General features: G+C 40.5%; 1 protein-coding gene across 1 annotated transcript in view; it reads left to right on the forward strand.

Annotated features, from left to right (window-relative positions):
• Nucleotides 1–23262, forward strand: part of DNAH5 (dynein axonemal heavy chain 5) — a 278502-nt gene that overhangs the window by 241985 nt on the left and 13255 nt on the right. Inside the window, exons 66-75 of the mRNA XM_034657084.1 lie at nt 2323–2566; nt 3548–3662; nt 4142–4332; nt 8285–8406; nt 10151–10300; nt 14128–14373; nt 17952–18171; nt 19330–19535; nt 20371–20574; nt 22660–22875. Of these exons, the coding sequence (XP_034512975.1) occupies nt 2323–2566; nt 3548–3662; nt 4142–4332; nt 8285–8406; nt 10151–10300; nt 14128–14373; nt 17952–18171; nt 19330–19535; nt 20371–20574; nt 22660–22875 (1914 nt within the window). The remainder of the gene's footprint in view (nt 1–2322; nt 2567–3547; nt 3663–4141; nt 4333–8284; nt 8407–10150; nt 10301–14127; nt 14374–17951; nt 18172–19329; nt 19536–20370; nt 20575–22659; nt 22876–23262) is intronic.

The raw sequence follows: 23262 nt of genomic DNA on the forward strand, positions 1-23262 counted from the left end.
GGGAGATCCCTGAATGTCTAGGAGCAGGAAAGGGGGTGATGACAGAGAAGAGGGTCAGCGGGGAGACTAGTTCTGGTTAGAGTAGTCCATGAGGAATAACTAAAACCTAAACCAGGGCCATGGCTATGGATTTGGAAGACATGGATGGAGGAAAAATTATTGTGCTGGAAGAATCCGTAAGACTTGGTGCAGGTTTGGGATTTGACAGCCCGTGCTCTCGTCCCAGCAGATATGACAGCATGCATCCTTAGCCTAAGTACAAGATTAGAGAGTTCTCTTTTATCCCTTTTCAGCCACTTTATTAGGCTTTTGTAATGATATGTGAAATTCTAAAGTATGATTTACTTTGTGCCAACCAATAATTTTATTTTTCAAACTGCTTATTTTCCCAATAAGAATTACAATGCTTCTGAAAAATCCATGCTTGGAATGAATCAAGGGAGGGGAGAAAAGGGAGAGAGACATATTTTGAGCAGTTATCATGATTGAGTTACTGTTGTAACTGCTTTACTAGTTATATCCTGACAGTCATTCTCTGAGCTGTTTTTATATCCATCTCACAGATAAGAAAACTGAGGCTCCTAGAGTTACATAGCATGGCCAACATCACACAGCTGATAGGTCCCGGGGCTGTGATTCAAACACATGTCTTCCTGATGTCAAAACCATTATTCTCCCCCCGGCTTTACGTTCCTTCCCTTACCTGTCTTCTTCAGGTGAGGATTTTTAGACCACTCAGCTTTAGGAACTCAGGCATGATAGTGATGGTGGGCAAAATGTGGGAATATGGTAATAAAAAATATTTGAATTTTTCCCTTGAACTTTATTACATTATTTCTTAGTGTAACTGTAATTTAAGTTCTGTTTTTTTTTTTGTTGTTGTTGTTTTTTGTTTTTTTCAGTAGCTGCTTATGGAGAGGAATTTTGCAGATGTCTTAAATGTCACTTTCCGTACTAAATTTTTTTTCTTACGTTTTCTCAAATTTGAGATTCTTATCTAGTAAATAAATGAATGAAAATAACCACTAAGGAAGCTTTTCAGTGTAACCCAATAAAAGGAAGCAGAGGAAATAAAGGCAGGTTTTGCTGGCATTGCTATGTCTCCAAAAATTAAGCAAGTTCTCAGATTTTGCTCAGAGACCGGTAGGGTTCTACCCACCGTAACTCTTCAGTCAGTGGTGATTAACTGGCTAGAACATAAAGCAATGGCCACTGGCCTTTGTTCTTTGTCTTCATGCAGTTTCATTACTACCACCTTTTATTTATTTATTTATTTATTTATTTATTTATTTATTTATTTATTTATTTAAGATTTTATTTATTTATGTGACAGAGAGACAGCCAGCGAGAGAGGGAACACAGCAGGGGAGTGGGAGAGGAAGAAGCAGTCTCCCAGCAGAGGAGCCCGATGTGGGACTCGATCCCGGAACGCCGGGATCACGCCCTGAGCCGAAGGCAGACGCTTAACGACTGCACTACCCAGGAGCCCCTACCACCTTTATTTTAATCTTTGGTTTTCAGTTACAGGGTAACTGTAACTCCCAGCCTGGGGGTTTTGTGCTGCCTTTGGCTTGTTCTGTGTCATGGCCGTTCCCTCTTTCCCTACCCTCACCAGTCCCATCTTTTTTTCCTTCTGTTCCACGGACTCTCCCTCTCTAAACCACCATGAGGAAGAAGTAACCAATAAGGATAATAACCTTCCAAAACCATTCTGTCTGCAGCTATCTATAAAGATCCTTCAGGAAAGATCTAGAACTTCCTGCTCTTGGAGAGAATAGCACTTTTTCAGACCAGGAAAAGTTTCCATTTTAAAGGTACCCGCAGCAGCCGTGTGGATTGTTTCCCTAACTTTTTGGACACTTGTTTTTCAGGAGATTGGATACTATTTCAACCAGCAAGTTGAAAATAATCACATTCAGACAACAACAGAGCTCTTAATAACAAGAAACTAAAGAGAAGAAAATGTATTTAATCTGAGAGGTCGATATGTGTCTTCAAATATATTCCAATGTATTTTCAAATATTTTTCACCTTCAAAACAAGCTTACATATAATCACAAAGGTCACTTAAAATGATTTGACTTTAGGAAATAGATAGATGGTCCAGGGGATAGTGGTAGTGTTTTTAGCAAATTTCATGTTATTTGCCAACCGTTCTTCTTTCCTCCATTAATTCTCCTCCTCTCCTTATTTTGATGTATTTCCTGCAGTCCAGTATGATAACTACAGTACAGGAGAGTAGCACTGTAGGCTAACTTTTTCAGAAATGGCCAAACAATAGTCGTTAATTAAGGAGGAAAATATCTTTATGCAAATTAACAGGAATTGGAGAAAGAGAGAACTCATCTCATGGAAGATGTAACTGCAAACAAAAGAAGGATGAAGGAGCTGGAAGATAATTTGCTTTACCGGCTGACGAGTACCCAGGGGTCGCTGGTGGAAGACGAGAGTCTCATTGTTGTGCTGAGTAACACAAAAAAGACCGCGGAAGAGGTGACACAGAAGCTGGAAATTTCGGCTGAGACAGAAATTCAAATTAACTCAGCCCGGGAGGAATACAGACCTGGTGAGTTTGGTAATGAAAGACAAACGTCACAGGAAAATGAAATGAGAAAAAAAAAATGGGAGAAATTGAAGGAATGAAGGACGTTAATGCAAATGGCTACGCAAGGTGGGTGGCTGTCCATGTTTTGTGGCATCGCTTTGGGACAATTCAGTAAAACTGAGATGAAAAAAAATTCATAATGGTGTAACTTTTCTAGGTGATTATAATTCTTGTGAGTTGGCAAATTCTTTAAACTTAGCGAATAAAGAGGAAGAATTTCTAAAGAGCATCTGACTACCATTTTGAAATCTGAGGAATTAGTATAGCATTTTTGGGCTGCTCACTAGTTCTGTATCATTTGGTAACAATCAGCCAGTATGTTATGTTTGCAGTCTTCGAATTAGGAAGGTAGTTCCTTGGTCACACCGGCGTGCTTTGGTCTTACCCACCAATTTGCAAATCAGTGTTGTTCACGGGTTACAAGAGGGACCTGCTGAAAAAGAATTCAGTTTCCTTTAGAACAACTTATCATTCTTTCTCGAAAAACAATCCAAGCAGTAGCTTTTGCCGGAAAGGCAGGAGCACCGTCTTTGCCATACCTTGTTTTGCCAACCTGAGGCCAAGCTTAGTCGGGGCTTCTTCATGGAGCTTAAGAATGAGGTCCATACGATGCCTACACAATTGCCAGGCATTACAGCTTTTGCTATCCCATCGATTGCCTTTTCTGCTTATGAAAAAATAGAGTAAAATGTATTTATAAGGGATCTGGAAGTTCTAACACAGAAAATACCACTTGATAAACACAAACAGCAGACTGCTTACACAAAGCTTATAAAGAAGAATTAAATAGGTATCAGGAGCCTTGCTCCAGACTCCCAGTGCTGTAGACAGTCATTGAGAAAATACAAATAAAGCCTGTTTTCATTTAGAGTTTAGGCTGGTCTGCGCACGGGTCATGTGTTTTCCACCCCGTAGCACACGCAACCTTGCTCTGTCTTTCAGTGGCGACACGAGGCAGCATCCTTTACTTCCTCCTCACTGAGATGCGCTTGGTTAATGAAATGTATCAGACTTCACTCCGCCAGTTCCTGGGCTTGTTTGACCTTTCCTTAGCCAGGTACGTCCATACTCAGGAAGCCCAGCTGAATTTTCTATCTGTGGGCTAGAATGATGACATTGTATTTATAACTTCTTTTCCTTTTGCTACTGAGTCTTCTTTTAAAATCTCAGTTTAGTATAATTACGAGTGTGCTAACACATCATTCTCCTTTGTCCTTTTACGCTCAGAGACAGCTCTGCCAACTCTTCATCCATGGATTGATTCCTTGGGTTTCATGTATTTCTGTTAAATAAGAAAATTCCCAAGACATTGTTGTGAGTGATAATACCCCACGGGTAAAATTGATTTAGACAACATTGAGGATTCTGTTATGTTATTTTGTGTTGAGAGAATTATTTTAGATTTAGGATGCTTTTGTTCTTATGCCTAAAAAAGAGCTGGCCCTCCAAAGTTGCCTCTTCTCCATTAAAGACTTTTTTTATGGACAATGGAAAAGGGTAGTGGGAGAAGCCCGATTTAAACATTCTCTCCTCCAGGTCTGTCAAGAGCCCAATTACGAGCAAGAGGATTGCTAATATCATTGAGCATATGACTTATGAGGTTTATAAGTATGCAGCCCGGGGCTTGTATGAGGAACACAAATTCCTGTTCACCTTGTTGCTTACCCTGAAGATCGACATCCAGAGGAACCGAGTCAAGCATGAAGAGTTTCTCACCCTTATTAAAGGTCAGTATAATAGTAGAAAGCATTGTACACAGGTCCAGATGTAGAAATTACTTGAAGGTGCTGTGCGGTATTTGTTTTTTCTGCCTTTAACAGTTTCCTTGCATTTCATTGAAGATTGCATTTATGTGAAATATTTTATATTCATTTATTGCATGAATATTTATTGAGAGCCTACTGCATGCTAAGGCACAGTAGGGGCACTTGGGGGCACATAATAAAACAGTAAGTAAATGATGTAGAATGTGAGAAGCTAGTAGGCACTATGGGCAAAAACAGCAGGATAAGGGAGATGGGGAGTTAACAGTGTGTGCAGAGTCGGTGAGGGCAGTTAAAATTTTAAATGGGTACCTAATTTAGTGGGATACCTAATGGGGTAGGCCTCCCACTGGCCCTGGGGACAGGCAGAGGGGGGTGTCAAAGGCAGAGGAGATGGCATCAAGGTGCCGGAGAGGGCAAGCCCAGTATGACCGAGGCTGGAGCCACGGGGTTGGGGGGCGATTGTGGAGCTCATTCCCCTAGAAATTTATTCTGTATCTGTTGAATCCTTGCTCACGGGCAGGTCCCTTGTGCCACTGCACAAGACCGCCCAGGGAAGGCTAGGAAGCACGTTTGCTGTCACATTCTTGAATATCTGGACAAAAAAAATAAAGTAATTGTGGAAATGTTGCTGGAGTCTAAGTGGCTTTATCTACCATATCTTTCTAAGCAAAGGTTTATCTTTATAGATGAGACATAATTTTATCTACAGTGGATGGGGAGAGATTTTCATGTTCACCTGGAGAGTAGATTTGAAGAGGGCCCTGAAGGGTCAGGAGGGAGGGGTGTGGCTATGCACGTGCTGTGCCCTGGGGGGCGTAGGTCCGCAGTCCTATGTGACCAAATGTGTGTTCGTGTTTGTATAAATATGCATTTGCACACATCTCTTATAGAAACAACAAAGAATCATTTGGTTAGACTTGAACTTAGAAATGTATTATTTACAGACAATTTTTCTCTCTTTCTCTCTTTCTCTTTATTCTTTGCCTCCAACCCTTGAACTCCTGCTCCTTTATTTTCCAAGCTTTCTAAATCAGAACATGTGGATGATGAATGAATTGGGGAGACATTCCTGAGGGAGATGTGTAGGTGTAGGGATTGACTTCTTCACTGAGCCCTTCAAATAGTACTGATTCCTGGTCTCATTGACTGGTCCTCCAGCTGATGGAGATTTCCTGTGGCAAGTTGTTTCCGACATCTCAATTCAGGCATGAGATGCATTCCCTCATGAAATGCATCCAGGTCTGGTTGAGATGCTAGGAAGTGTGTTACTGTTTGGCGTGATGATCGCAGACGTGGGATTTAGAGTTAGGACAACTCTAAGTGAAAATAGTGTCTTTGCCAATTTCTTGATGACTGTCTCCAGCAGGTTCTTTAACCTTTTAGGCTTCAGCCTCCCCTGCCATAAAACAAGGGCGGTCAAATCTACATCATCGGATGATTGAGAAGTCACACAATTTGTGTAAATGCTGGTACATAGGATATATTCAGCAAATGATAGGCATCGTTATATTATCCATAGTATTTTAGTTTGTTTTGATTAGTCTGAGGCTTGTACAGGCTGGACTGTTTTGTGGGATTTTGGAATTCAGCAGTTTTACAATGCTGCTTTATGAAATGGAGTGTCGGAGGAACTTTTGCAAGGCAATTATGTTGTAAGGTTGCTCATTGCTGGGGATGTTGGTGAGAGTGACCCTGTGGGTGAACCCCCTCTGCTGGGACTTTAAAATCACTTGATTGAAAATGTTATTTAGAGAGCAACAGTGTTTGGATACCGGTCTTCATTTGCTCATCTCTAAGATGAAACGGGATCAGCCCAGATGACTTTCTAAAACTGCTTTAGTCATACCACCTTATAATTGCGTGGTATCACTTGTAGAAATTTTTCATTGTAAGAACCTATCATTTTTATGAAGTATTATGGTACAAATTCAAACTTATTTTTTTGCAAAGTAAGGGTTTGTAGAATGAAGGCAATGGCATAACTCTCAATCACCTTAAGAATTTATTTGGAATTATACCTATTCCAACTGTTCATTCATCAGAAGTACATTTAATCTGGTACCATATTATCCAGGAAAATGTCTGCCCCCGACCCATTACCATCATCCTCTGTGGCCCATTGTACACTTTTGAGGCAGGCAAGATATTCATGCCACAGTTTTACCCTCTACTAAATGATGAATAATGCTTTGGTTGCAGGGAATACCCTTTCCTTCCTGTAACTAGCTTCTCCCTAACTCTCTGGTGAATCTTATTCTTTTGAGTTTGTTAGAAAATGGACAGTTACCATGGAAATTGGTATGACATTTTTCAACACCATGCCATTGTCCTCAAGTCTTTAACTGCTCTCTGAGCAATCTGTTTTGATTTGGTGACTTAATAATCTTATTGAAATTGCTTCAAGGCCGTACTTACCTTGTTGGAAATATACTAAGATGGATTTGGCCCAAAGATAGTAATTTAGTGGGTCCATGGTACTGGCTAAAGTAGAGATTGGTTCAATAAATATCTTGAGTATTATTATTTGTTCATGACCTGATCTGTTCAAAAAAAGATTTTAAAGGTAGCCAAATGAATTGGTTATATCCTTTTAAGAATTATGCTTAGTGTGTATTTTCCTTGAAACATTTTAATAGATGGTATTTATTAAACAGTATATTTCATCATATAAAGAATTTCTAAACCTTTCTTTGACTTAAAATATGATTGTTTACACATTTAGTTCTTCTGAGGTGGGCAACAATAACATTTTAAGGTGTCATTTATTTTATGGTGCTGTGAGAGTTATGTGAGTTACGTGAACTTAGGTAAATCAGCAGCAGCAAGATGAGTCACTATGCCATGGAAATGTTCGCTGTGTTAGATTGACCAAAAATAAGTGATACAGCACAGGATCCTTGGGCATGCTCAAAATGGATATAAATAATACACTGATTTATAGAAGAGAACCTTTTAAACACATGTAGCACTGTTGACATTTTTAGATAAATTCTCTCCTTGAAAGAACTTGTGCCAACATTGAGCAGTTCTTAATGTTGACAATAGCTGCTCATTTAGTGACCCTCTGCTGGGGTCTTGATCCTGTTTTGTGTGCTTTACATATATATTTTCTCTCATTCTATCATCATCGCAACACCCAGGCTTCATTATTCCCTGTGTACATATTTGGAAACAGACCCAGACAGATGAGCTGCCTTCTCCTAGACCTTGGCCACGCAGAGCTAGGACAGAATCCAGCATCCCCCTTCCACACCTATGTTGCTGATTCTTAAGTGTGTTTTTCTAAAATCATCTATTCCTTTATTCAATTTTATTATTTTTATTTTTATTTTTTTTATTTTTTTAAAGATCTTATCTATTTATTTGACAGAGAGAGAGAGAGAGAGAGACAGCCAGCGAGAGAGGGAGCACAAGCAGGGGGAGTGGGAGAGGAAGAAGCAGGCTCACAGCGGAGGAGCCTGACATGGGGCTCGATCCCAGGACTCCGGGATCACGTCCTGAGCCAAAGGCAGACGCTTAACGTCTGAGCCACCCAGGCGCCCCCCCTTTATTCAATTTTAAAGCTTGTCCATTACTATGACATATTCCTAAGCCTAAAAAATGATAAGGTAGTGGGGTGCCAGGGTGGCTCAGTCGGTTAAGCGTTGAACTTTGGCCCAGGTCATGATCTCAGGTCCTGGGATCAAGCCCTATGTCAGGCTCCCTGTTCAGGAAGGAGTCTGCTTATCCCTCTGCCCATCCCCCTGCTCATGCTCTCTCTGTCTTTGTCTCTTTTAAAATAATAAATTAAGTCTTTAAAAAATGTCAAGGTAGAAAAATAATTAAAGGTGTAAGAAAAAGTTTTTGTATATAAATACATTGTTTTAGAGTAAAGAAAGAAAAATCTAGTAACTTTCTATGTTTAATTTTAAAGGAGGTGCCTCCTTGGACCTTAAAGCTTGTCCCCCTAAACCATCTAAGTGGATCCTGGACATGACCTGGCTGAATTTGGTGGAACTCAGCAAACTCAGACAGTTTTCAGATGTCCTTGATCAGGTAACTTGTGGTTTGAATAAGCTTACGACAATGTCGCAGGGAGCAGCTTTCTGATTGGTCGCTAGCTACGGTATTTGTGGAAGAGAGAGGTTGTTTAATGTTGTCACTTGCCACGGTGCCTGACCTTCCTCCCGCTCACTCACACTCTGACGAAGCCGACTCCACCGTGCCCTATGTCAGTATCACCAACTGGAGATCCACAAGTGGGAAAACTGAGAGATTTAATGAAATCACTAGGCATATTTAAGAGGTTTTGCTGTCTTCCTGGAGATTAAATGAAAAGAAATATGAACAGCCTGCCTCTAAATGCTAGAGATCCTTTTCTGGCCTCTTATTCTTTTCTTCTTCCTCCTCTCTTGCCCTCCCGTGATACGGCCTTAGCCAGGTGTCTGGGCATTAATCTGATGCTAATCCCCGGTCCCGCATCTTTAGAAGTTATTACCCTGTCATAACCAGGAGTTCCTGATGAATTGTGTATGTGCTGGGATCATGGATGTTGGGTCTGGAGAACTGAAGTGAGACACACCAGGGAACAGATTCTTGAGAATCAGATGACCAGAGAGCAGTCACACGAGAGCAAAGTGGCTTTATTCAGCCACAAGCTGTAGGCCTTTTATGACCAGAAAATGTGCTAAGGTTGGTTCTTGACTTTCCCAGTTTAGGTTGACCAGAAGCTTACTATTTGGCTCTATCTGTATGTTTTGGCTTATGTCTGGTGATCTGGGTTATTTCTACCATATAATTTAACCCATTCTTTTGGGTTAAATAACTTTCATTTGGGTGGTTTTAATGCACTCTGGCGTGTTCCCCTATGAGATGACTCCTAGTGACCTTTCCCCAACTAATATCTGTTACTGAAGTTGCTGTCTTCTGGAGATTGTCTTATGCCTGAAATCCCTCCACATCGTGTAGTCTTTCATGATTAAGGGAGATTATTACTTTTTATTCGTACACAATACTTTCTAAATATGCATCTGGAATGTTTTTCCCTTTGATTAGGCCTCTAAGAAATCTATCCGGGGCTTTAATCAAGGGGAATATACCAGATAATATTGGATTATATTTATCTGTAGACACTGTTTGTTTGCTCTATGTTTGAAGATGATTGCCCGCGGAATGCTGTCTCTGTTCTTAAGCTCCAAAGGATAATGGACTGTATTCTCTTCCTCTTTATCAATTGCATAAAGGAAGCATGTGTGTCATTCATTTGATGATGATATTAAGTCATATATTTCAAATTACTTTAGATTAATAGAGTATTGACCAAAAAGCTTTTCGTTCAATAATAAACATATATTAAATGTCTTTTTTTGTGCCAGGAGTGGTCCTGGGAAATGAGGAAACATACATTAATAAGTGAGTGAATTTGTTCCTGATCATGAGGAGATTTCATGGAGCAAATCAGATTTCCTTAAAATAATGAAAATGAGCTTTCATTGATTTCTTTATTCCTTATAAATTTGTTACGACAAAGGCATTAGAAGAAATTAAACAACCGAAGGCTCTCCTTACTTCAGAAGCCAGCTGTAAGCTTGTGCTAATGCAGACTGGCTTCAGAGCAAATCATGTTTGATTTTAGACTGTGACACTTTTTGGTAATAGAATATCAAATTAAAAAAAAAGTCAAGGGATATCATTCACTCGTGTCTGGAATAATCAGAAGATTTGATGAAAAATATCCGTGAACTATTACTGAAAGATTTTTCTGTGCTGTGATGCAATTCTTATCCCCTGGTATTTTCAGATATCCAGAAATGAGAAAATGTGGAAAATTTGGTTTGATAAGGAAAACCCTGAGGAGGAACCCCTTCCAAATGCCTATGATAAATCTCTTGACTGCTTTAGACGTCTTCTCCTTATTAGATCCTGGTGTCCCGACAGAACCATTGCCCAGGTAAAAAGTTCATACTAGAAAAAATAGAATATTCTTAAAGATGTTTTTGTTATTTTTAAATAATCTCCACACCCATCGTGGGGCTCAAACCTACTCCAACTCCATGGTTTAGAGTCATGTGCACCGCCAGCTGAGCCAGCCAGGCGCCCCTAGGAGAGTAGTTTTAAGGAGCATTTCCTTTTAAATTTAAAGAAATATTGACAATTATCATACGGTTTCACTCATTTATGGAACACAAGAAATAAGAAGATCAGTAAGAGAAGGAAGGGAAGAATGAAGGGGGGTAAACAGAAGTGGGAATGAACCAAGAGAGACTGTGGACTCTGGGAAACAAGCTGAGGGCTTCAGAGGGAAGGGGGATGGGGGAATGGGATAGGTTGGTGATGGGTAGTAAGGAGGGCACATATTGCATGGTGCACTGGGTGTTATATGCAAATAATGAATCATGGAACATTGCATCAAAAACTAGGGATGTACTGTATGGTGACTAACATAACATAATAAAAAATTATTATTAAAAAATAAATAAATTAATAAATTTAAAGAAATATTGAATATTTTAGTCCCCGTGAGAATTTTCTTGGAGGCGTCTATGGAATTTTCTGGCAATACCTATGTGACCAATGGGAAAGTAAACAAAGGTAGCTACATGTACATTTGGGCTAAGTGAGTTAATAAACTTCTTTGGTGTAAACGGTGTAAGAGTGAATGAGAAAGCCATGTTTTTAAGGTCAGCTTGTAGGTATGATGTAAAGGTGATGTATTACTCTTCCATACCATGTTTATATTAACTCAAAAATGATATGGCTACCCCATTTTGTTAGTAGTAACACGACGTTTCTTTAAGTAGGAAGGATATGAAAGCCTGGGAGGAGAGGTAGATTCCCAAATCTACAGTTATAAAACCCCAGAAAGTCTTGGGACCTTTGATGCAAGAGTTGGCCTAAAATTCTTTCAGTTTTACATATGGCTTAAATGTAAATTCTGCCCCCAGAAGATCCATCTTTGCAAAGACCTTTAATCTGCTGGCCTACTGTCATGGCAATGTCACTGCTAATAAGACTTGCCCGTGTCCTGCCTTCACAATGAAAAGTTTAGCTTTGAATATTCAGCTCAGGTGGATTCCTTAGGGGCTTCTCCAAACAAGCCATAGAGTAACAATACGCTGGGTTTATAATAGAATGTAGAAAGTTGTCCCCTCCACTATCCGGAGGGGGCGTTAAAAACATGGAATAACCACCTCCAAGTCCATGTAGGTACCAAGGAATCATGAAAACAACTAGATTCAATGATTTATTGAGAAAAGAAAAATGAGTTTTGCAATGCAGGGCAACTGAGATCACCCTTCCTTCAGTTTTTCTTCTCAATTTCATTACTTTTATCCTGCCCAAAAGATTTGTCAAACTGTTGCTTTAAGGACAGTGTAGAAGTTTCAAGTAGTTCGTCCGTTTTCTTTCTTTCTTTCTTTCTTTCTTTCTTTCTTTCTTTCTTTCTTTCTTTCTTTTCTTTCTTTCTCTTTCTTTCTCTCTCTCTCTCTCTTTCTCTCTCTTTCTTCCATTCCCTTTCTTCCTCCCTCCCTCTTTCCTTTCTTTCCCTTCCCTTTCTTTCTCCCTCCCTTTCCTCCTTCCTTCTCTCCCCTCTTTCTCTCTCCCTCTACTCTCTTCCTTCCTTCCTTTTTTTCCCTTATGTAACACTTTATTTGATTCAATGCTGAATTTAAGTCTACAAAGCTCTTTTGTAACTTTGTCATCTTTATCCTAGATTCTGTCATCTTTAGACTGACTGCAGCGAGGCCTTCCTAACTGGGGTCTCCTCTTGTTCCTTCTTGCCCGCTCTAGTTGATCCTGTATATTCTAGAAGAAATGGAAATATGATTATGCTAGTCCTTGCTTTTTAAAGCCTTTTAATGGCTCACCAAGGCCTTTATGATAACACCCAAGTCTTAAGATCTGCAAGAGCCCTCTGGAAAAGTGTCCTCTCCTTTGAAATTCTTATACTCACATTACATTCCTTTTGTGATTTTCAACCAGACACTTTCTTGGGAAGCATATTAAAAGGTCTCCAGTCTGGATACATTCATTCAGTCGCCATTCCCCATAAGCAGCATCAGGCTTGTTCTCAGTATTTTGACTGAGCATGACTGCCCATGTCAGGGGACGTTCAGCTGCCTGGTTGCAAAAACAGTACACTCTCAGAGAGTATGTCATGCCTCATACACATTTGTGTCTCAGAAACACTCAGCGAAGAGGGTCAGAACAGGTGCAGAGGTTTACTTGTTTATTTTTCATTGAAATCAGATACTGGGACAAAAATGTTCTTCAGGGCTGTGTGAAGAGTAAGTTTTGACAATGTGGCACTCTATTTCCATTTGTGCCAACGAGGTATGCAGAAGCCTGGATACCCCACAGCTGAATCTTAACATGAGTTATACTGGATATCCTTCTGTCCCCTCTTGGTGACTAGCTCTTTTCTGTTTCAAGGTCTCTGCATAAATGCTGTCTGCATGGAATGCACACTACGCTGGCTTTCCTACCTGTCCTCTTTGTCTAGATAAATCCCACTCATCATCCAAAGATCTGGATGAGTCTTTTACTGTAGCTACTGCCTTCCCACTCTAACCTGCAAAGAGGGTAAACATGAGTGGGGACATCATCCCAATTTTTAAGCTCAGAGTCTTGGGGTGTGACATTCACTTTGAGAATGCATAGCCAGATATTCAAAATGGAGGGCCTATATTACTGACTGAAATAAAACTTGGGGTGTTTTTAAGTCAAAGACAACAGTTTAACCAGCACCACTCTCACTTTGGCCCAGGTCTATCACAAGCCTCTCTGATTTAAGGGAAACCCTGCCTACAACCGTTTTGTGTTTCTCTGGAAATGGAAATGGGGTCCCACCAAGGCCCACCTCACCAAGGCTCACCTTACCCAGCCCCTGGAAGGGTTAAAGGTCATGTTGCACCCATAGCTGGGCTCTGCTTATTATGTGAGAGAGATTTTTCTGGGGAATCTCACTGGGGGGAGAAACTTGGGTTTTACTCCCATGGGGTAAGAGAAGAAAACAGAATAGGAAATTTTTCTTTGAGGGAACCCAATTTTTACCAGAGTGAGAATATAGACTAAAGGTTATACTCACAATAGTATTTTATTGATTACTTACTTTACTTTGTTTGAAAAAGGACTATGTTGTTAGTTGAAATATTTTTATTTAGTTGATAATATAGTTGACAAAATCTATGATATTATGAGCATGTATTTCAGTCAAAACAAAATTAATGACAAAGGGGATAAGCCAAAACTGGAAAGGGATCATAAAAATGATTAGGAGAATAATTATGGACTAAATCTTTAAAACATTAATTAACTCATTTGGTAAGTATCTAATATATTTCATTCAACTAGAAGTCATTCAGTAATTATCTATTGATAAGTATCCATTAAATCTCAGGCATTGTGCTGCTTACTTGATTATTAGAATGCATATACATTTCCCTTAAAGAATCCTAAATAATAAAGTTCTCTAGTATTTTAAATTTTTTATATACCAAGAAGTAGTCAGTGTATAGAAACAGGTTCCATACAAGGAGTCAGCCAACTTGGGTTCTGGTCTTTGAACTGTGTGATTCTGTGTTGGCAAGTAACACAGCCTCTCCATCATCTATAGAGTGGAGATTCAATAAGAAAAATGTCTCTGCCCTATTTCTCTGGCAGAGTTACTGTGGACACCATTGAGATAATCTACCAAAATGAATTTTGGAAGCCACCTTGCATCATAACACATGAAGGAGTTAGAATCAGTTTTAGTGACTCCTGTACTGTTTTCGGCAGGCCCGCAAATACATCATGGACTCCATGGGAGAACGCTATGCAGAAGGAGTTATCCTGGATTTGGAAAAGACATGGGAGGAATCTGATCCACGGACACCACTCATCTGTCTCCTGTCTATGGGCTCAGATCCCACGGATTCCATCATTGCCTTGGGGAAGAGATTAAAAATAGAAACCCGTTATGTGTCCATGGGCCAGGGCCAGGAGGTCCATGCGCGCAAGCTCTTACAGCAGACCATGGCGAATGTGAGGCTAAATGTCTACTTTTAGGTTATGTTGTTATTACAGGTTATAGAATAGCAATGCAGAAAAGAACTTATGAATCATTAAGAGTTTAAATTTATGGGCTTTTTTCTATTCACTAAACAGGGAAAAGTTTAATACCTATTAGAAAATTTTCATGGAAAAACAGATACAATTTTTTCTGCTGAGCCTTGACTTACAGAAAACTTAACAAGATCATCTTATTTCCCAACCAGTTTGCATAATGTTAAGCCCCACTCTAGATCCCAAACCTTCAGGGGGGTCTACAGCCCCACCCCCTCTGTCATATACCCCAGCTCCTCTGCCATGATTCCAGCACTGCTCTTGGAATCCCCAATACTCCAGAATCCACCACACCATGTCTTTCTTGAGTTCCAGAATATATAATCTGTGCTCTGGAGTCCTTCAGACTTGGCCCACATCCCAGAGACCAGGAATCTGCCATTATCCTGTGGTGGTACCAGAGGTTTTAGGAAACCTGGCTTATGGCCTTCCAGGCTGGGGCTCCTAGCCCTCTGTGGCTTGCAAATTCTGTAGCATGCAGAGCATGCCATGCTCAGGCCTCACCTGGGGGCCATCAAGTGCTGGAAACCACATGGTAGTCTTGCTAATGGAAGAGTCAAGTCCAGACGTGGGGCACTTCCAGGGACTTAAATTAACTGAATGCACAAGGTCTTCCATTTCATCTCTAGAATTCCATCTCTGGGACAAGGCACTCATGTGTTTACTCTGGTCTAGCCCTCTCTGGAGTGTCCAGCTCTGTCTGGAGGATCCCTTCACCCTTATTTCCCTCTTCCTCCACAGTTTGGCCAAGCAAGGAGGGCAGAACGACTTGGTTTCTCATTCTTACTGGAGAACATGCGGTCTTGGTCTAGATGCCTTTCTGGCTTTTTAAAAATCAGACCCTACTCCTCCTTCCCTGAGTTTGAGCTCTCCCCCCATATCTCAAAACTTCTGTGCCCTCCAGGGAATCCCCCTGCTGAGGACAGAACTGGCTGTCTTTATACCACCCCTCACCTCCAACCACTAGGCCCACTATGAAACCACTGGATTCTAGGTACTGGCCACTGAATCCAGAACCTCACTATTGTGCTGCCTCCTGGTCCCTTTCCTCTGGTCTAGAACTGAGCCCGCTGGGTTCTAGAACCTCCATATTTACCTTGTGGCTCTTTTATCCCCAAATTATGCCCCGTCCCCTGCTCTGGTAAAGGTTGTGGGGGGACTCACATGTGTTTGCCTTGTCTGAGCACTTGATATGCAACTGGGAAGGCAGCAGGGGTGGACTGAAGTGTGTCCAGAGATGAAAACATGCATCTATACTTAAGAACGCCAGGTCTGGAAGGAGTGCCTGGGTGGCTCAGTTGATTAAGCATCCGACTCTTGATTTCAGCTCAGGTCATGATCTCAGGGTCCTGGGATTGAGCCCTGTGTTGGGTTCTGTGGAGTCTGGTTGGCTTCTCTCAATCCCCTCTTCCTCTGCTCTCCCTCCCGCTCATGCTCGCTCTCTCTCTCTCTCTCCCTCTCTAAAATAAAGAAATAAAATCTTAAAAAGAATGCCAGTTCTGGTCTGACCTGAGGGCTTAGTGGACTTCCACCCTGGCCTCTCCCTCCTCTTGCCTCCTCCCTTTTCTCCCCTCCCTCCTTTTCACTTTCTCTGTTCGTCCCTCTATACTATACTATTACTGTGCTTAGAACAAAAACACCAACAATAACAGAACACCTATTTAACTCTAATTTAAAATAAAAAAGTATTTAATAATTATAGTTTCAGGCAACTAAATTAGAGTATAAATGGAATAATTTAAGCCTTCAGTTTATTCATGTTTCCTCTTTAGTAGTTTACTAAATCAAGTAAAAGAAAAAAAAAGTCTTATTATTAGCATGTTTATAACTTGTCAGAGATACTGTTTTTAAAAGTTTTGTAGGAAAGATTGGAGGCAGGGTCCAATTGGAGGCTGGCTTAGTCAGTAGAGCCCACAACTCTTGATCTTGGGGTTATAGGTTCAAGCCCCATGTTAGATGTAGAGAGTACTTAAAAAGTAAAATCTTAATAAAAGAAAAAATGGAGGAGGCAATATGACAGGATGAACCAATTACCCAAGAATAGCAATATGGAAGAAGACAAAACATTTAATACAGAATGTGGTAATCCCACAGAAATAGCCTTGACTAGTGGATTCCAGGGGGAGGGTTGAAACAGCAAACTTCTCACCTCAGATTCCCCAACCTGCTAGGTGACGGAGAGTGGCCCTACCATTTTTGTGGTTCTCATGTTTTATATGTAATTTTTTTTAATTGCCAACAATGCCTATTAAATTTTTCAAGGGACAAAAAATAGTTTACCTATTCAGCAGTGCTATATACTCCTCAAGAAAATAGAAGGGGGTATGTGAAATTTCACAGTGATCCGTTTTATACTAAGATTTTAGATTTGGTGCTTGGTTTGTTTCTCGGGAAGAGAAATAACTCCGGCTACACTTGTCAAATCTGAATGATGCAAAGTTACAGAGTCAAGAAAACAACTCGAGATTCTGATCTGGATATCATAGATCATTTTAGCAAAAATATTCTATAGATTAGATACTGAGTAAATTATTACAACATGATCTAAAATATTGCCTCTGTTGCTTTATACAAAGAACATTCTTATGCTCATAAAATGTGTTATAGAAAAGATAGGGCTTATTATTTTCTAAGGTTCTTGTTCTTAGAGTGGACAGATTCCCCAGAGAAGGTTCTCCCACTTTCTAGAGGGTGTACATCCTGCTGCCAGCATTTTGGGAACTTCATGGGAGAAGGGAGGGAATAGGTCTCAAAATTGAGTAGGTAGCCTTTCTTTCACCTGTCTTCAGTGAGGTTCCTAGACCCTTAATGCGCTGATGTCCTCCAGTCCAGACCCTGTCCATTGTACCTTCTAAAGAAAATCAGCTGTCCCCTCTTTCTTTAGGAAAGGCAGGAATATGTTGGGGGGCTGGGCTTTTGGTCTCTTGTGTGAGTCCATCTTCTCCCCCACTTCCACAGAAATGTCTCACTACCTGTTCTTGCGTGTTTGGAGTTATGTGGCATAAATCAGGTCACTTCTCAGCTTTTCTTGAATGCCAGTTGAGGATTTAGCTTTCTTGAGTCTGTTTTAAATGTTACTGATATTGTCTTCACCCTCACTGTCTTTGTTCTTAAGAGTTCATGCCTTTAAAAATGTCCCTTCTTTGTACTTCTCATGGAACATGGGAGGAAGCCAAGGTAAATGGATTTTTCACTCAACCATCTGTACATGGTGCTGATGTTATCTCTTTTGAGGCCACTCTGGTTATTTTCATGACTCCTACCATATATTATCAGTTGGCATGATAGTATGCCATGGGACAAATGCATGGAACAAGAAAAAAATACACTTATCTCAACTAAACGTTATTGTATCCATAGATTTGACCTGGATTAATTTAGTGGTTAGTGTGTTTCTCTGTTAAATTTTAATCACTTACTTTCTCAAGAATGTATTAATTTAAATCTCTGGGTGAAACACAAACTAGTCTTACCTCCATTTACTCTTGTTGACTTAGGGCGGATGGGCTCTTCTACAGAACTGCCATCTGGGGCTCGATTTCATGGATGAGCTAATGGACATAATTATAGAAACCGACACTGTACATGATGCTTTCCGCCTCTGGATGACCACCGAAGTTCATAAGCACTTTCCCATTACACTCCTTCAGATGGCCATTAAATTTGCCAATGAGCCTCCACAGGGCCTCCGGGCAGGATTGAAAAGAACATATGGCGGTGAGTCGAGGAATACTTCCAAGTTTCCTATACTTAAATTTGTTGTCTTAAAGAAATTATAAAAACAATGAGCTAGGAGGGAACTATAGCAAATTGTACTATTATTTAACATGATGGGGAGACGATGGCACCTTGTCGTGTCCGCATGGAGTGTGCTCTGGTGGCCTTCGGGCATTAGAGCTCACCATTATCCACCTTGAATTTTTCCCGTTTTCCCCATATTGCTCTGCTTTGGCCTGTGCTGTTCTCCAGCTAGACACCTGCCTTTTTATGTTAACATAATTTTGTCATTTATGGTCTTCATGCTCCATACCTAAAGTTGGCCAAGAGGAGAGGCTGAATTCAAGTTATGACCTGCCTCCATTTGAGGAAGCCATCTGAACGATCTAGTTTTTATTGAGTTGCTAACAAGGCTCAGATTCTTGTCAGGCTATGAGGTAATATGGGGATAAAATAGGTGTGGAAGGATGAGGACAGTAAAAAAATTCTAAATAAAAAATATGCATTTTATATGTAATATAATATATACACATATATAATAATTATAATTATTTGGGAAATATACTCAGCTTGTGGTGACTTCTATACACACTGTTTTAATTAATATTAAATTGTTAGTATATACAGTATATACAGAAGCCCATTGAACCTGAGTACATGCTCCAAATTAATAATAATAATAATAATAATAACAATAATTAGTAGTAGTTTTAGCAGTAGCATTTATAATACTAGTATTATATTAAATGATATATTATTAAATTATTAGATATTAAATACTAATACTAATACTACTATTAGTATTTAAAACACTAGTATTTTAGTAATAGTATTCATTTTACTGCCATCCTTCTTCCACCTCTCGGTTATCTCCACCTCCAGGTTATCCCCACCGTATCTTGTCAGACTGGCAGGAACTTGACACATGTTAGCCAGTCCCTCAACCACCTCCCCCAATATCTTTGCTTTTCAGAGAGAAACACCCTCTGGACACCCAAAAGTTAAAGTATAATTGTCATAGAAATGTGATAAAAATAATTCAAGATAAGTGAATTTTGCTGTCAGAAATTTACAAAAATACTTAATAACTTGTAAGTGTAATAAAAAATAAAGGTGTGTGAGTGACGATACAGGTTTTCACCCCACCGACCATGACAGGTGTGAGCCAGGACCTGCTGGACGTGAGCACTGCAGCCCAGTGGAAACCAATGCTCTATGCTGTGGCTTTCCTGCACTCCACAGTCCAGGAGAGGAGGAAGTTCGGTCCTCTGGGGTGGAACATCCCCTACGAATTTAATCAGGCCGACTTCAATGCCACCGTGCAGTTCATCCAAAACCACTTAGATGACATGGATGTCAAAAAGGTACTGTGTGTGCTGCCCCGCACTGCCGGTGGCTGTGGGCGCGGGTCCTCAAACTCACGCAGTACCTGCCCAGCTTGGGGATTGATCCTGTGACAGTGATGATTTTCTGTGCTTGCAAAGTCCTATCTTTAAGTCACGGCAACTGGGCCACACTTGCCTCTGGATTTTGGATGAAAAAATGAGCCAATTTTGATTACCTTTTTATTTCTCAAAGCCAAGTTGAAATTACATGTAAGGCAAAAGGGTTGAATGAGAGGAGGAAAGGGTGAGAAAACTTGTTTTTTTTAAATCTTAAAAAATAGGGGCACCTGGGTGGCCCAGTTGGTTAGCATCTGCCTTCAGCTCAGATCCTGATCCCAAGGTCCTGGGATAGAGCCCCGCATCCAGCTTCCTGCTCAGCGGGGAGCCTGCTTCTCCCTCTTCTCCCCACTCATGCTCTCTGTCGCTATTTCTGTCTCTCTCTCTCTCTCTCAAAGAAATAAATAAAATCTTAAAAAAATAAAATCTTAAAAAATGAAAATGAAAGTCTACATCACTTTTAAATCATGTGCTTTTTAAAGAGCTGCCTCACTATTCTCCAAAACTATCTTTTTTGGGGTTGAAATTAAAGTATGAAAGCATACGAATGCACCAAAGGAGTCTATTTCAATCATGAGCAGGAACTTGGAGTAATCTTCAGGGTTTGTCTATGTCATTTTCTTCCTGCACTTTTAATATTACTGATGAAGAATGAATGAATGACACCGGTGACCACGAATCCACAGGTGTTGCTTGGCGGGGAAAATCAGGATGAGCCAGTAGTCGTTCTACACAAGTCTTCTGTCAATGTCCGCAGGGCGTCTCCTGGACCACCATCCGCTACATGGTAGGAGAGATTCAGTACGGGGGCAGAGTCACTGATGACTATGATAAGAGGTTGCTGAACGCGTTTGCTAAGGTCTGGTTCAGTGAAGATATGTTTGGATCAGATTTCAGCTTTTACCAAGGATATGATATTCCGCAGTGCAACGCAGTGGATAACTATCTTCAATATATCCAGGTTCGTCCACTTCAGAATTATATGCATAGAGCAAATATCTACAGCCTATTGACCACTTTGATATTTATTTACACTGCAAATACTGCTTTTAAAATAAATTTTAATGGTGATACATACTCTCACTGTAAGTGCTTCTTCATATGTTTATAGTCACCTAATGTTTAAAATGTTTGTATTTGTTCTGAGTGTGTGTTTTGTATGCATTCCCTCCCTCCCTTCTCTTTTATACCTCCATGAAGAATATTCTTTGGGGATAGGACAGACTGGGCAGATTTTGAACTAGGGAAACTACAAAAATCCCTGGGAACTCTGGAGACTTCAGCTACTTGTGATAAGAGGGTAAAGGCCACTTCTGGACTCATGCTGAGACTTCTGGTCCTTAATCCTGGCCAAGCGGATAACATCTGAGTGTGTTCAGGAACCCGCTTTGCATAGGAGCCTCCTTCCTCGTCCTAGGCGCCAGCGACATTCAGGGCGGGGTTCTTCTTGGCGATGGGGGGCTGTCCTGTGTAGAGTGGTTAGAAGCACCCCTGGCCTCTCCCCACTAAATGTCAGCAGCACCCCTCACCCTCACCCTGTTGTGACAACCAAAACCGTCTCCAGACTTGCCAAATGTCCCCTGGGGGCAAAATCACCCCTGGCTGAGAAGTGCTGCTCTAAGAAGAAATAAAATTTTGACAGGAAATTTGGGGGAAAAGATCTGATTTGTGTTTCAGGGTAACTACATTTTCTGTCACTTTACCTTGACTTCATTAGATCATTTAGAAATCTCCTTTGGAGCACCTGGATGGCTCAGTCAGTTAAGTATCCGCCTTCGGCTCAGGTCATGATCTCGGGGGTCCTGGGATCGAGCCCCACGTTGGGGCTCCCTACTCATCGGGGAGTCTGCTTCTCCCTCTCCCTCTGCCACTCCCACTGTTTGTGCTCTCTCGCTCTCTTGCTCTATCTCTCAAACAAATACATAAATAAAATCTTTTTTTTTTTTTTAAAGAAATCCCTTTTGCCTCTAGCTGAGATTTATCTGAGTGAACAGACTAAAGCCCAATGGCCCCAAAGGGCTAAATTTATCAGTACGTTTAGAGGTTCTGTGATATGTGAATGTAATGAGTTTAGCATATATCACCACCTCTACACTTTTATTAATTCAGATCAACAAATATATTTGTCTTAACTGTACTATATATGTCTTTAAATCATTAGCACTGGATACAAAAGTGCCTCTGAAGATATGAATTTAGATATGCCGGTACATGCATTTATTTATATATACCTCATTTCACAACGGACTTGAGGTTGTTCATAAGAAGACATTATGTAAAAAGGAATAAAAAAGGGGAGGAGATTGCAGGAAAAATCTGACATAATAATAGAGTTTAGGATACAATTCACACATAGAAACAAATGTCAAATTTAGGTACATTTTTTTTTCTTTCAAATAGCGGTGTTCTTCGCCTGCTTGTGCTGCTTCTGAACGTCTCTTGCTGTCTGCTTTTCTCCCGGACGTGGTCGCTCTCGATATTCCTCTTTTCCTCGTCTCCATCTTTCTTCCTGGGAGAGTACAGCTCCCACCTGCGGCCGCCTTTGGGCCATGATGGCTAATACTGTCATTTTCCGGCACCTTAAAAACATAGAAACCATTAGTTACACCACATTTATTTAAGTGATTGGTTTGAATTAGACCTTCAGAAAACAAAATACTAATCCATAGCTCCCTTTCTGTTTCACATTTTCTAAAACAAAACAGTATCTCTGTGGTTAAATTTGCTTGAGGTACAGACATTAAGGAACCATGAAGTTATTATGTTTCTCTGTGTTCATCTTATTTCAAGCCAACTTTTGATTCTTTTCTGGAGAAATTATTGAGATTGCAGTCTGTCACAAATAAGACATATCATGTAAATACTTATCTTTTTTGGTGGTGGTGGGGATTATTTCATGTTATTTATTTATTTTAAAATATGAATATAGTTGACCCACAATGTTAACATGATTTATCTTAATAAAAACATTTGTTTCCTAAGACAGTATAATTCAGCATGTGCTTATGTCAGCAATCTGGGCTAATCTGGGGTACTTCTTGTTCAGAGCTTGCCTACCTACGACAGCCCCGAGGTGTTCGGGCTGCACCCCAATGCCGACATTACCTACCAGAGCAAGCTGGCCAAGGACGTGCTGGACACCATCCTCAGCATCCAGCCCAAGGACAGCTCTGGTGGAGCGGATGAGACCCGGGAGGCTGTCGTGGCCCGGCTGGCTGATGATATGCTGGAAAAGCTGCCCCCGGACTACAGCCCATTTGAAGTGAGTTGATGACATTCTGAGAAGATGCCAGCCGTGGATGTGTCTGTTCGGTTGTGGGGAGCGAGGAGTAAGGAAGGAAGGCAAAAAAATGATTTTTCAGAAATTAAAAAAAACACTCAAAAATTCACTTCCTGAAGAACCAGAAAAAGAAGTTTTTAAATCTATAAATGTGAGCATTTTGAAATATAAACAATAAGGAACCCTAACAAGAATGTTCATAACTAGGTTCTGAGTGTGTACCGATGGGTTACGATTGCTTTTCTAGAACTTTCCTTTGAGGTACATCACATTGCCATTCGTTCAAAGGAAAGTAATGTATTTTTAGAGCAAAGCACCGATTATCTTAAAAAATATTTTGTAATTCAATGCACATCTTAAAATTCAGGC

This window comes from Ailuropoda melanoleuca, chromosome 3 (assembly GCF_002007445.2).
Source record: "Ailuropoda melanoleuca isolate Jingjing chromosome 3, ASM200744v2, whole genome shotgun sequence".
Lineage (NCBI taxonomy): Eukaryota > Metazoa > Chordata > Mammalia > Carnivora > Ursidae > Ailuropoda > Ailuropoda melanoleuca.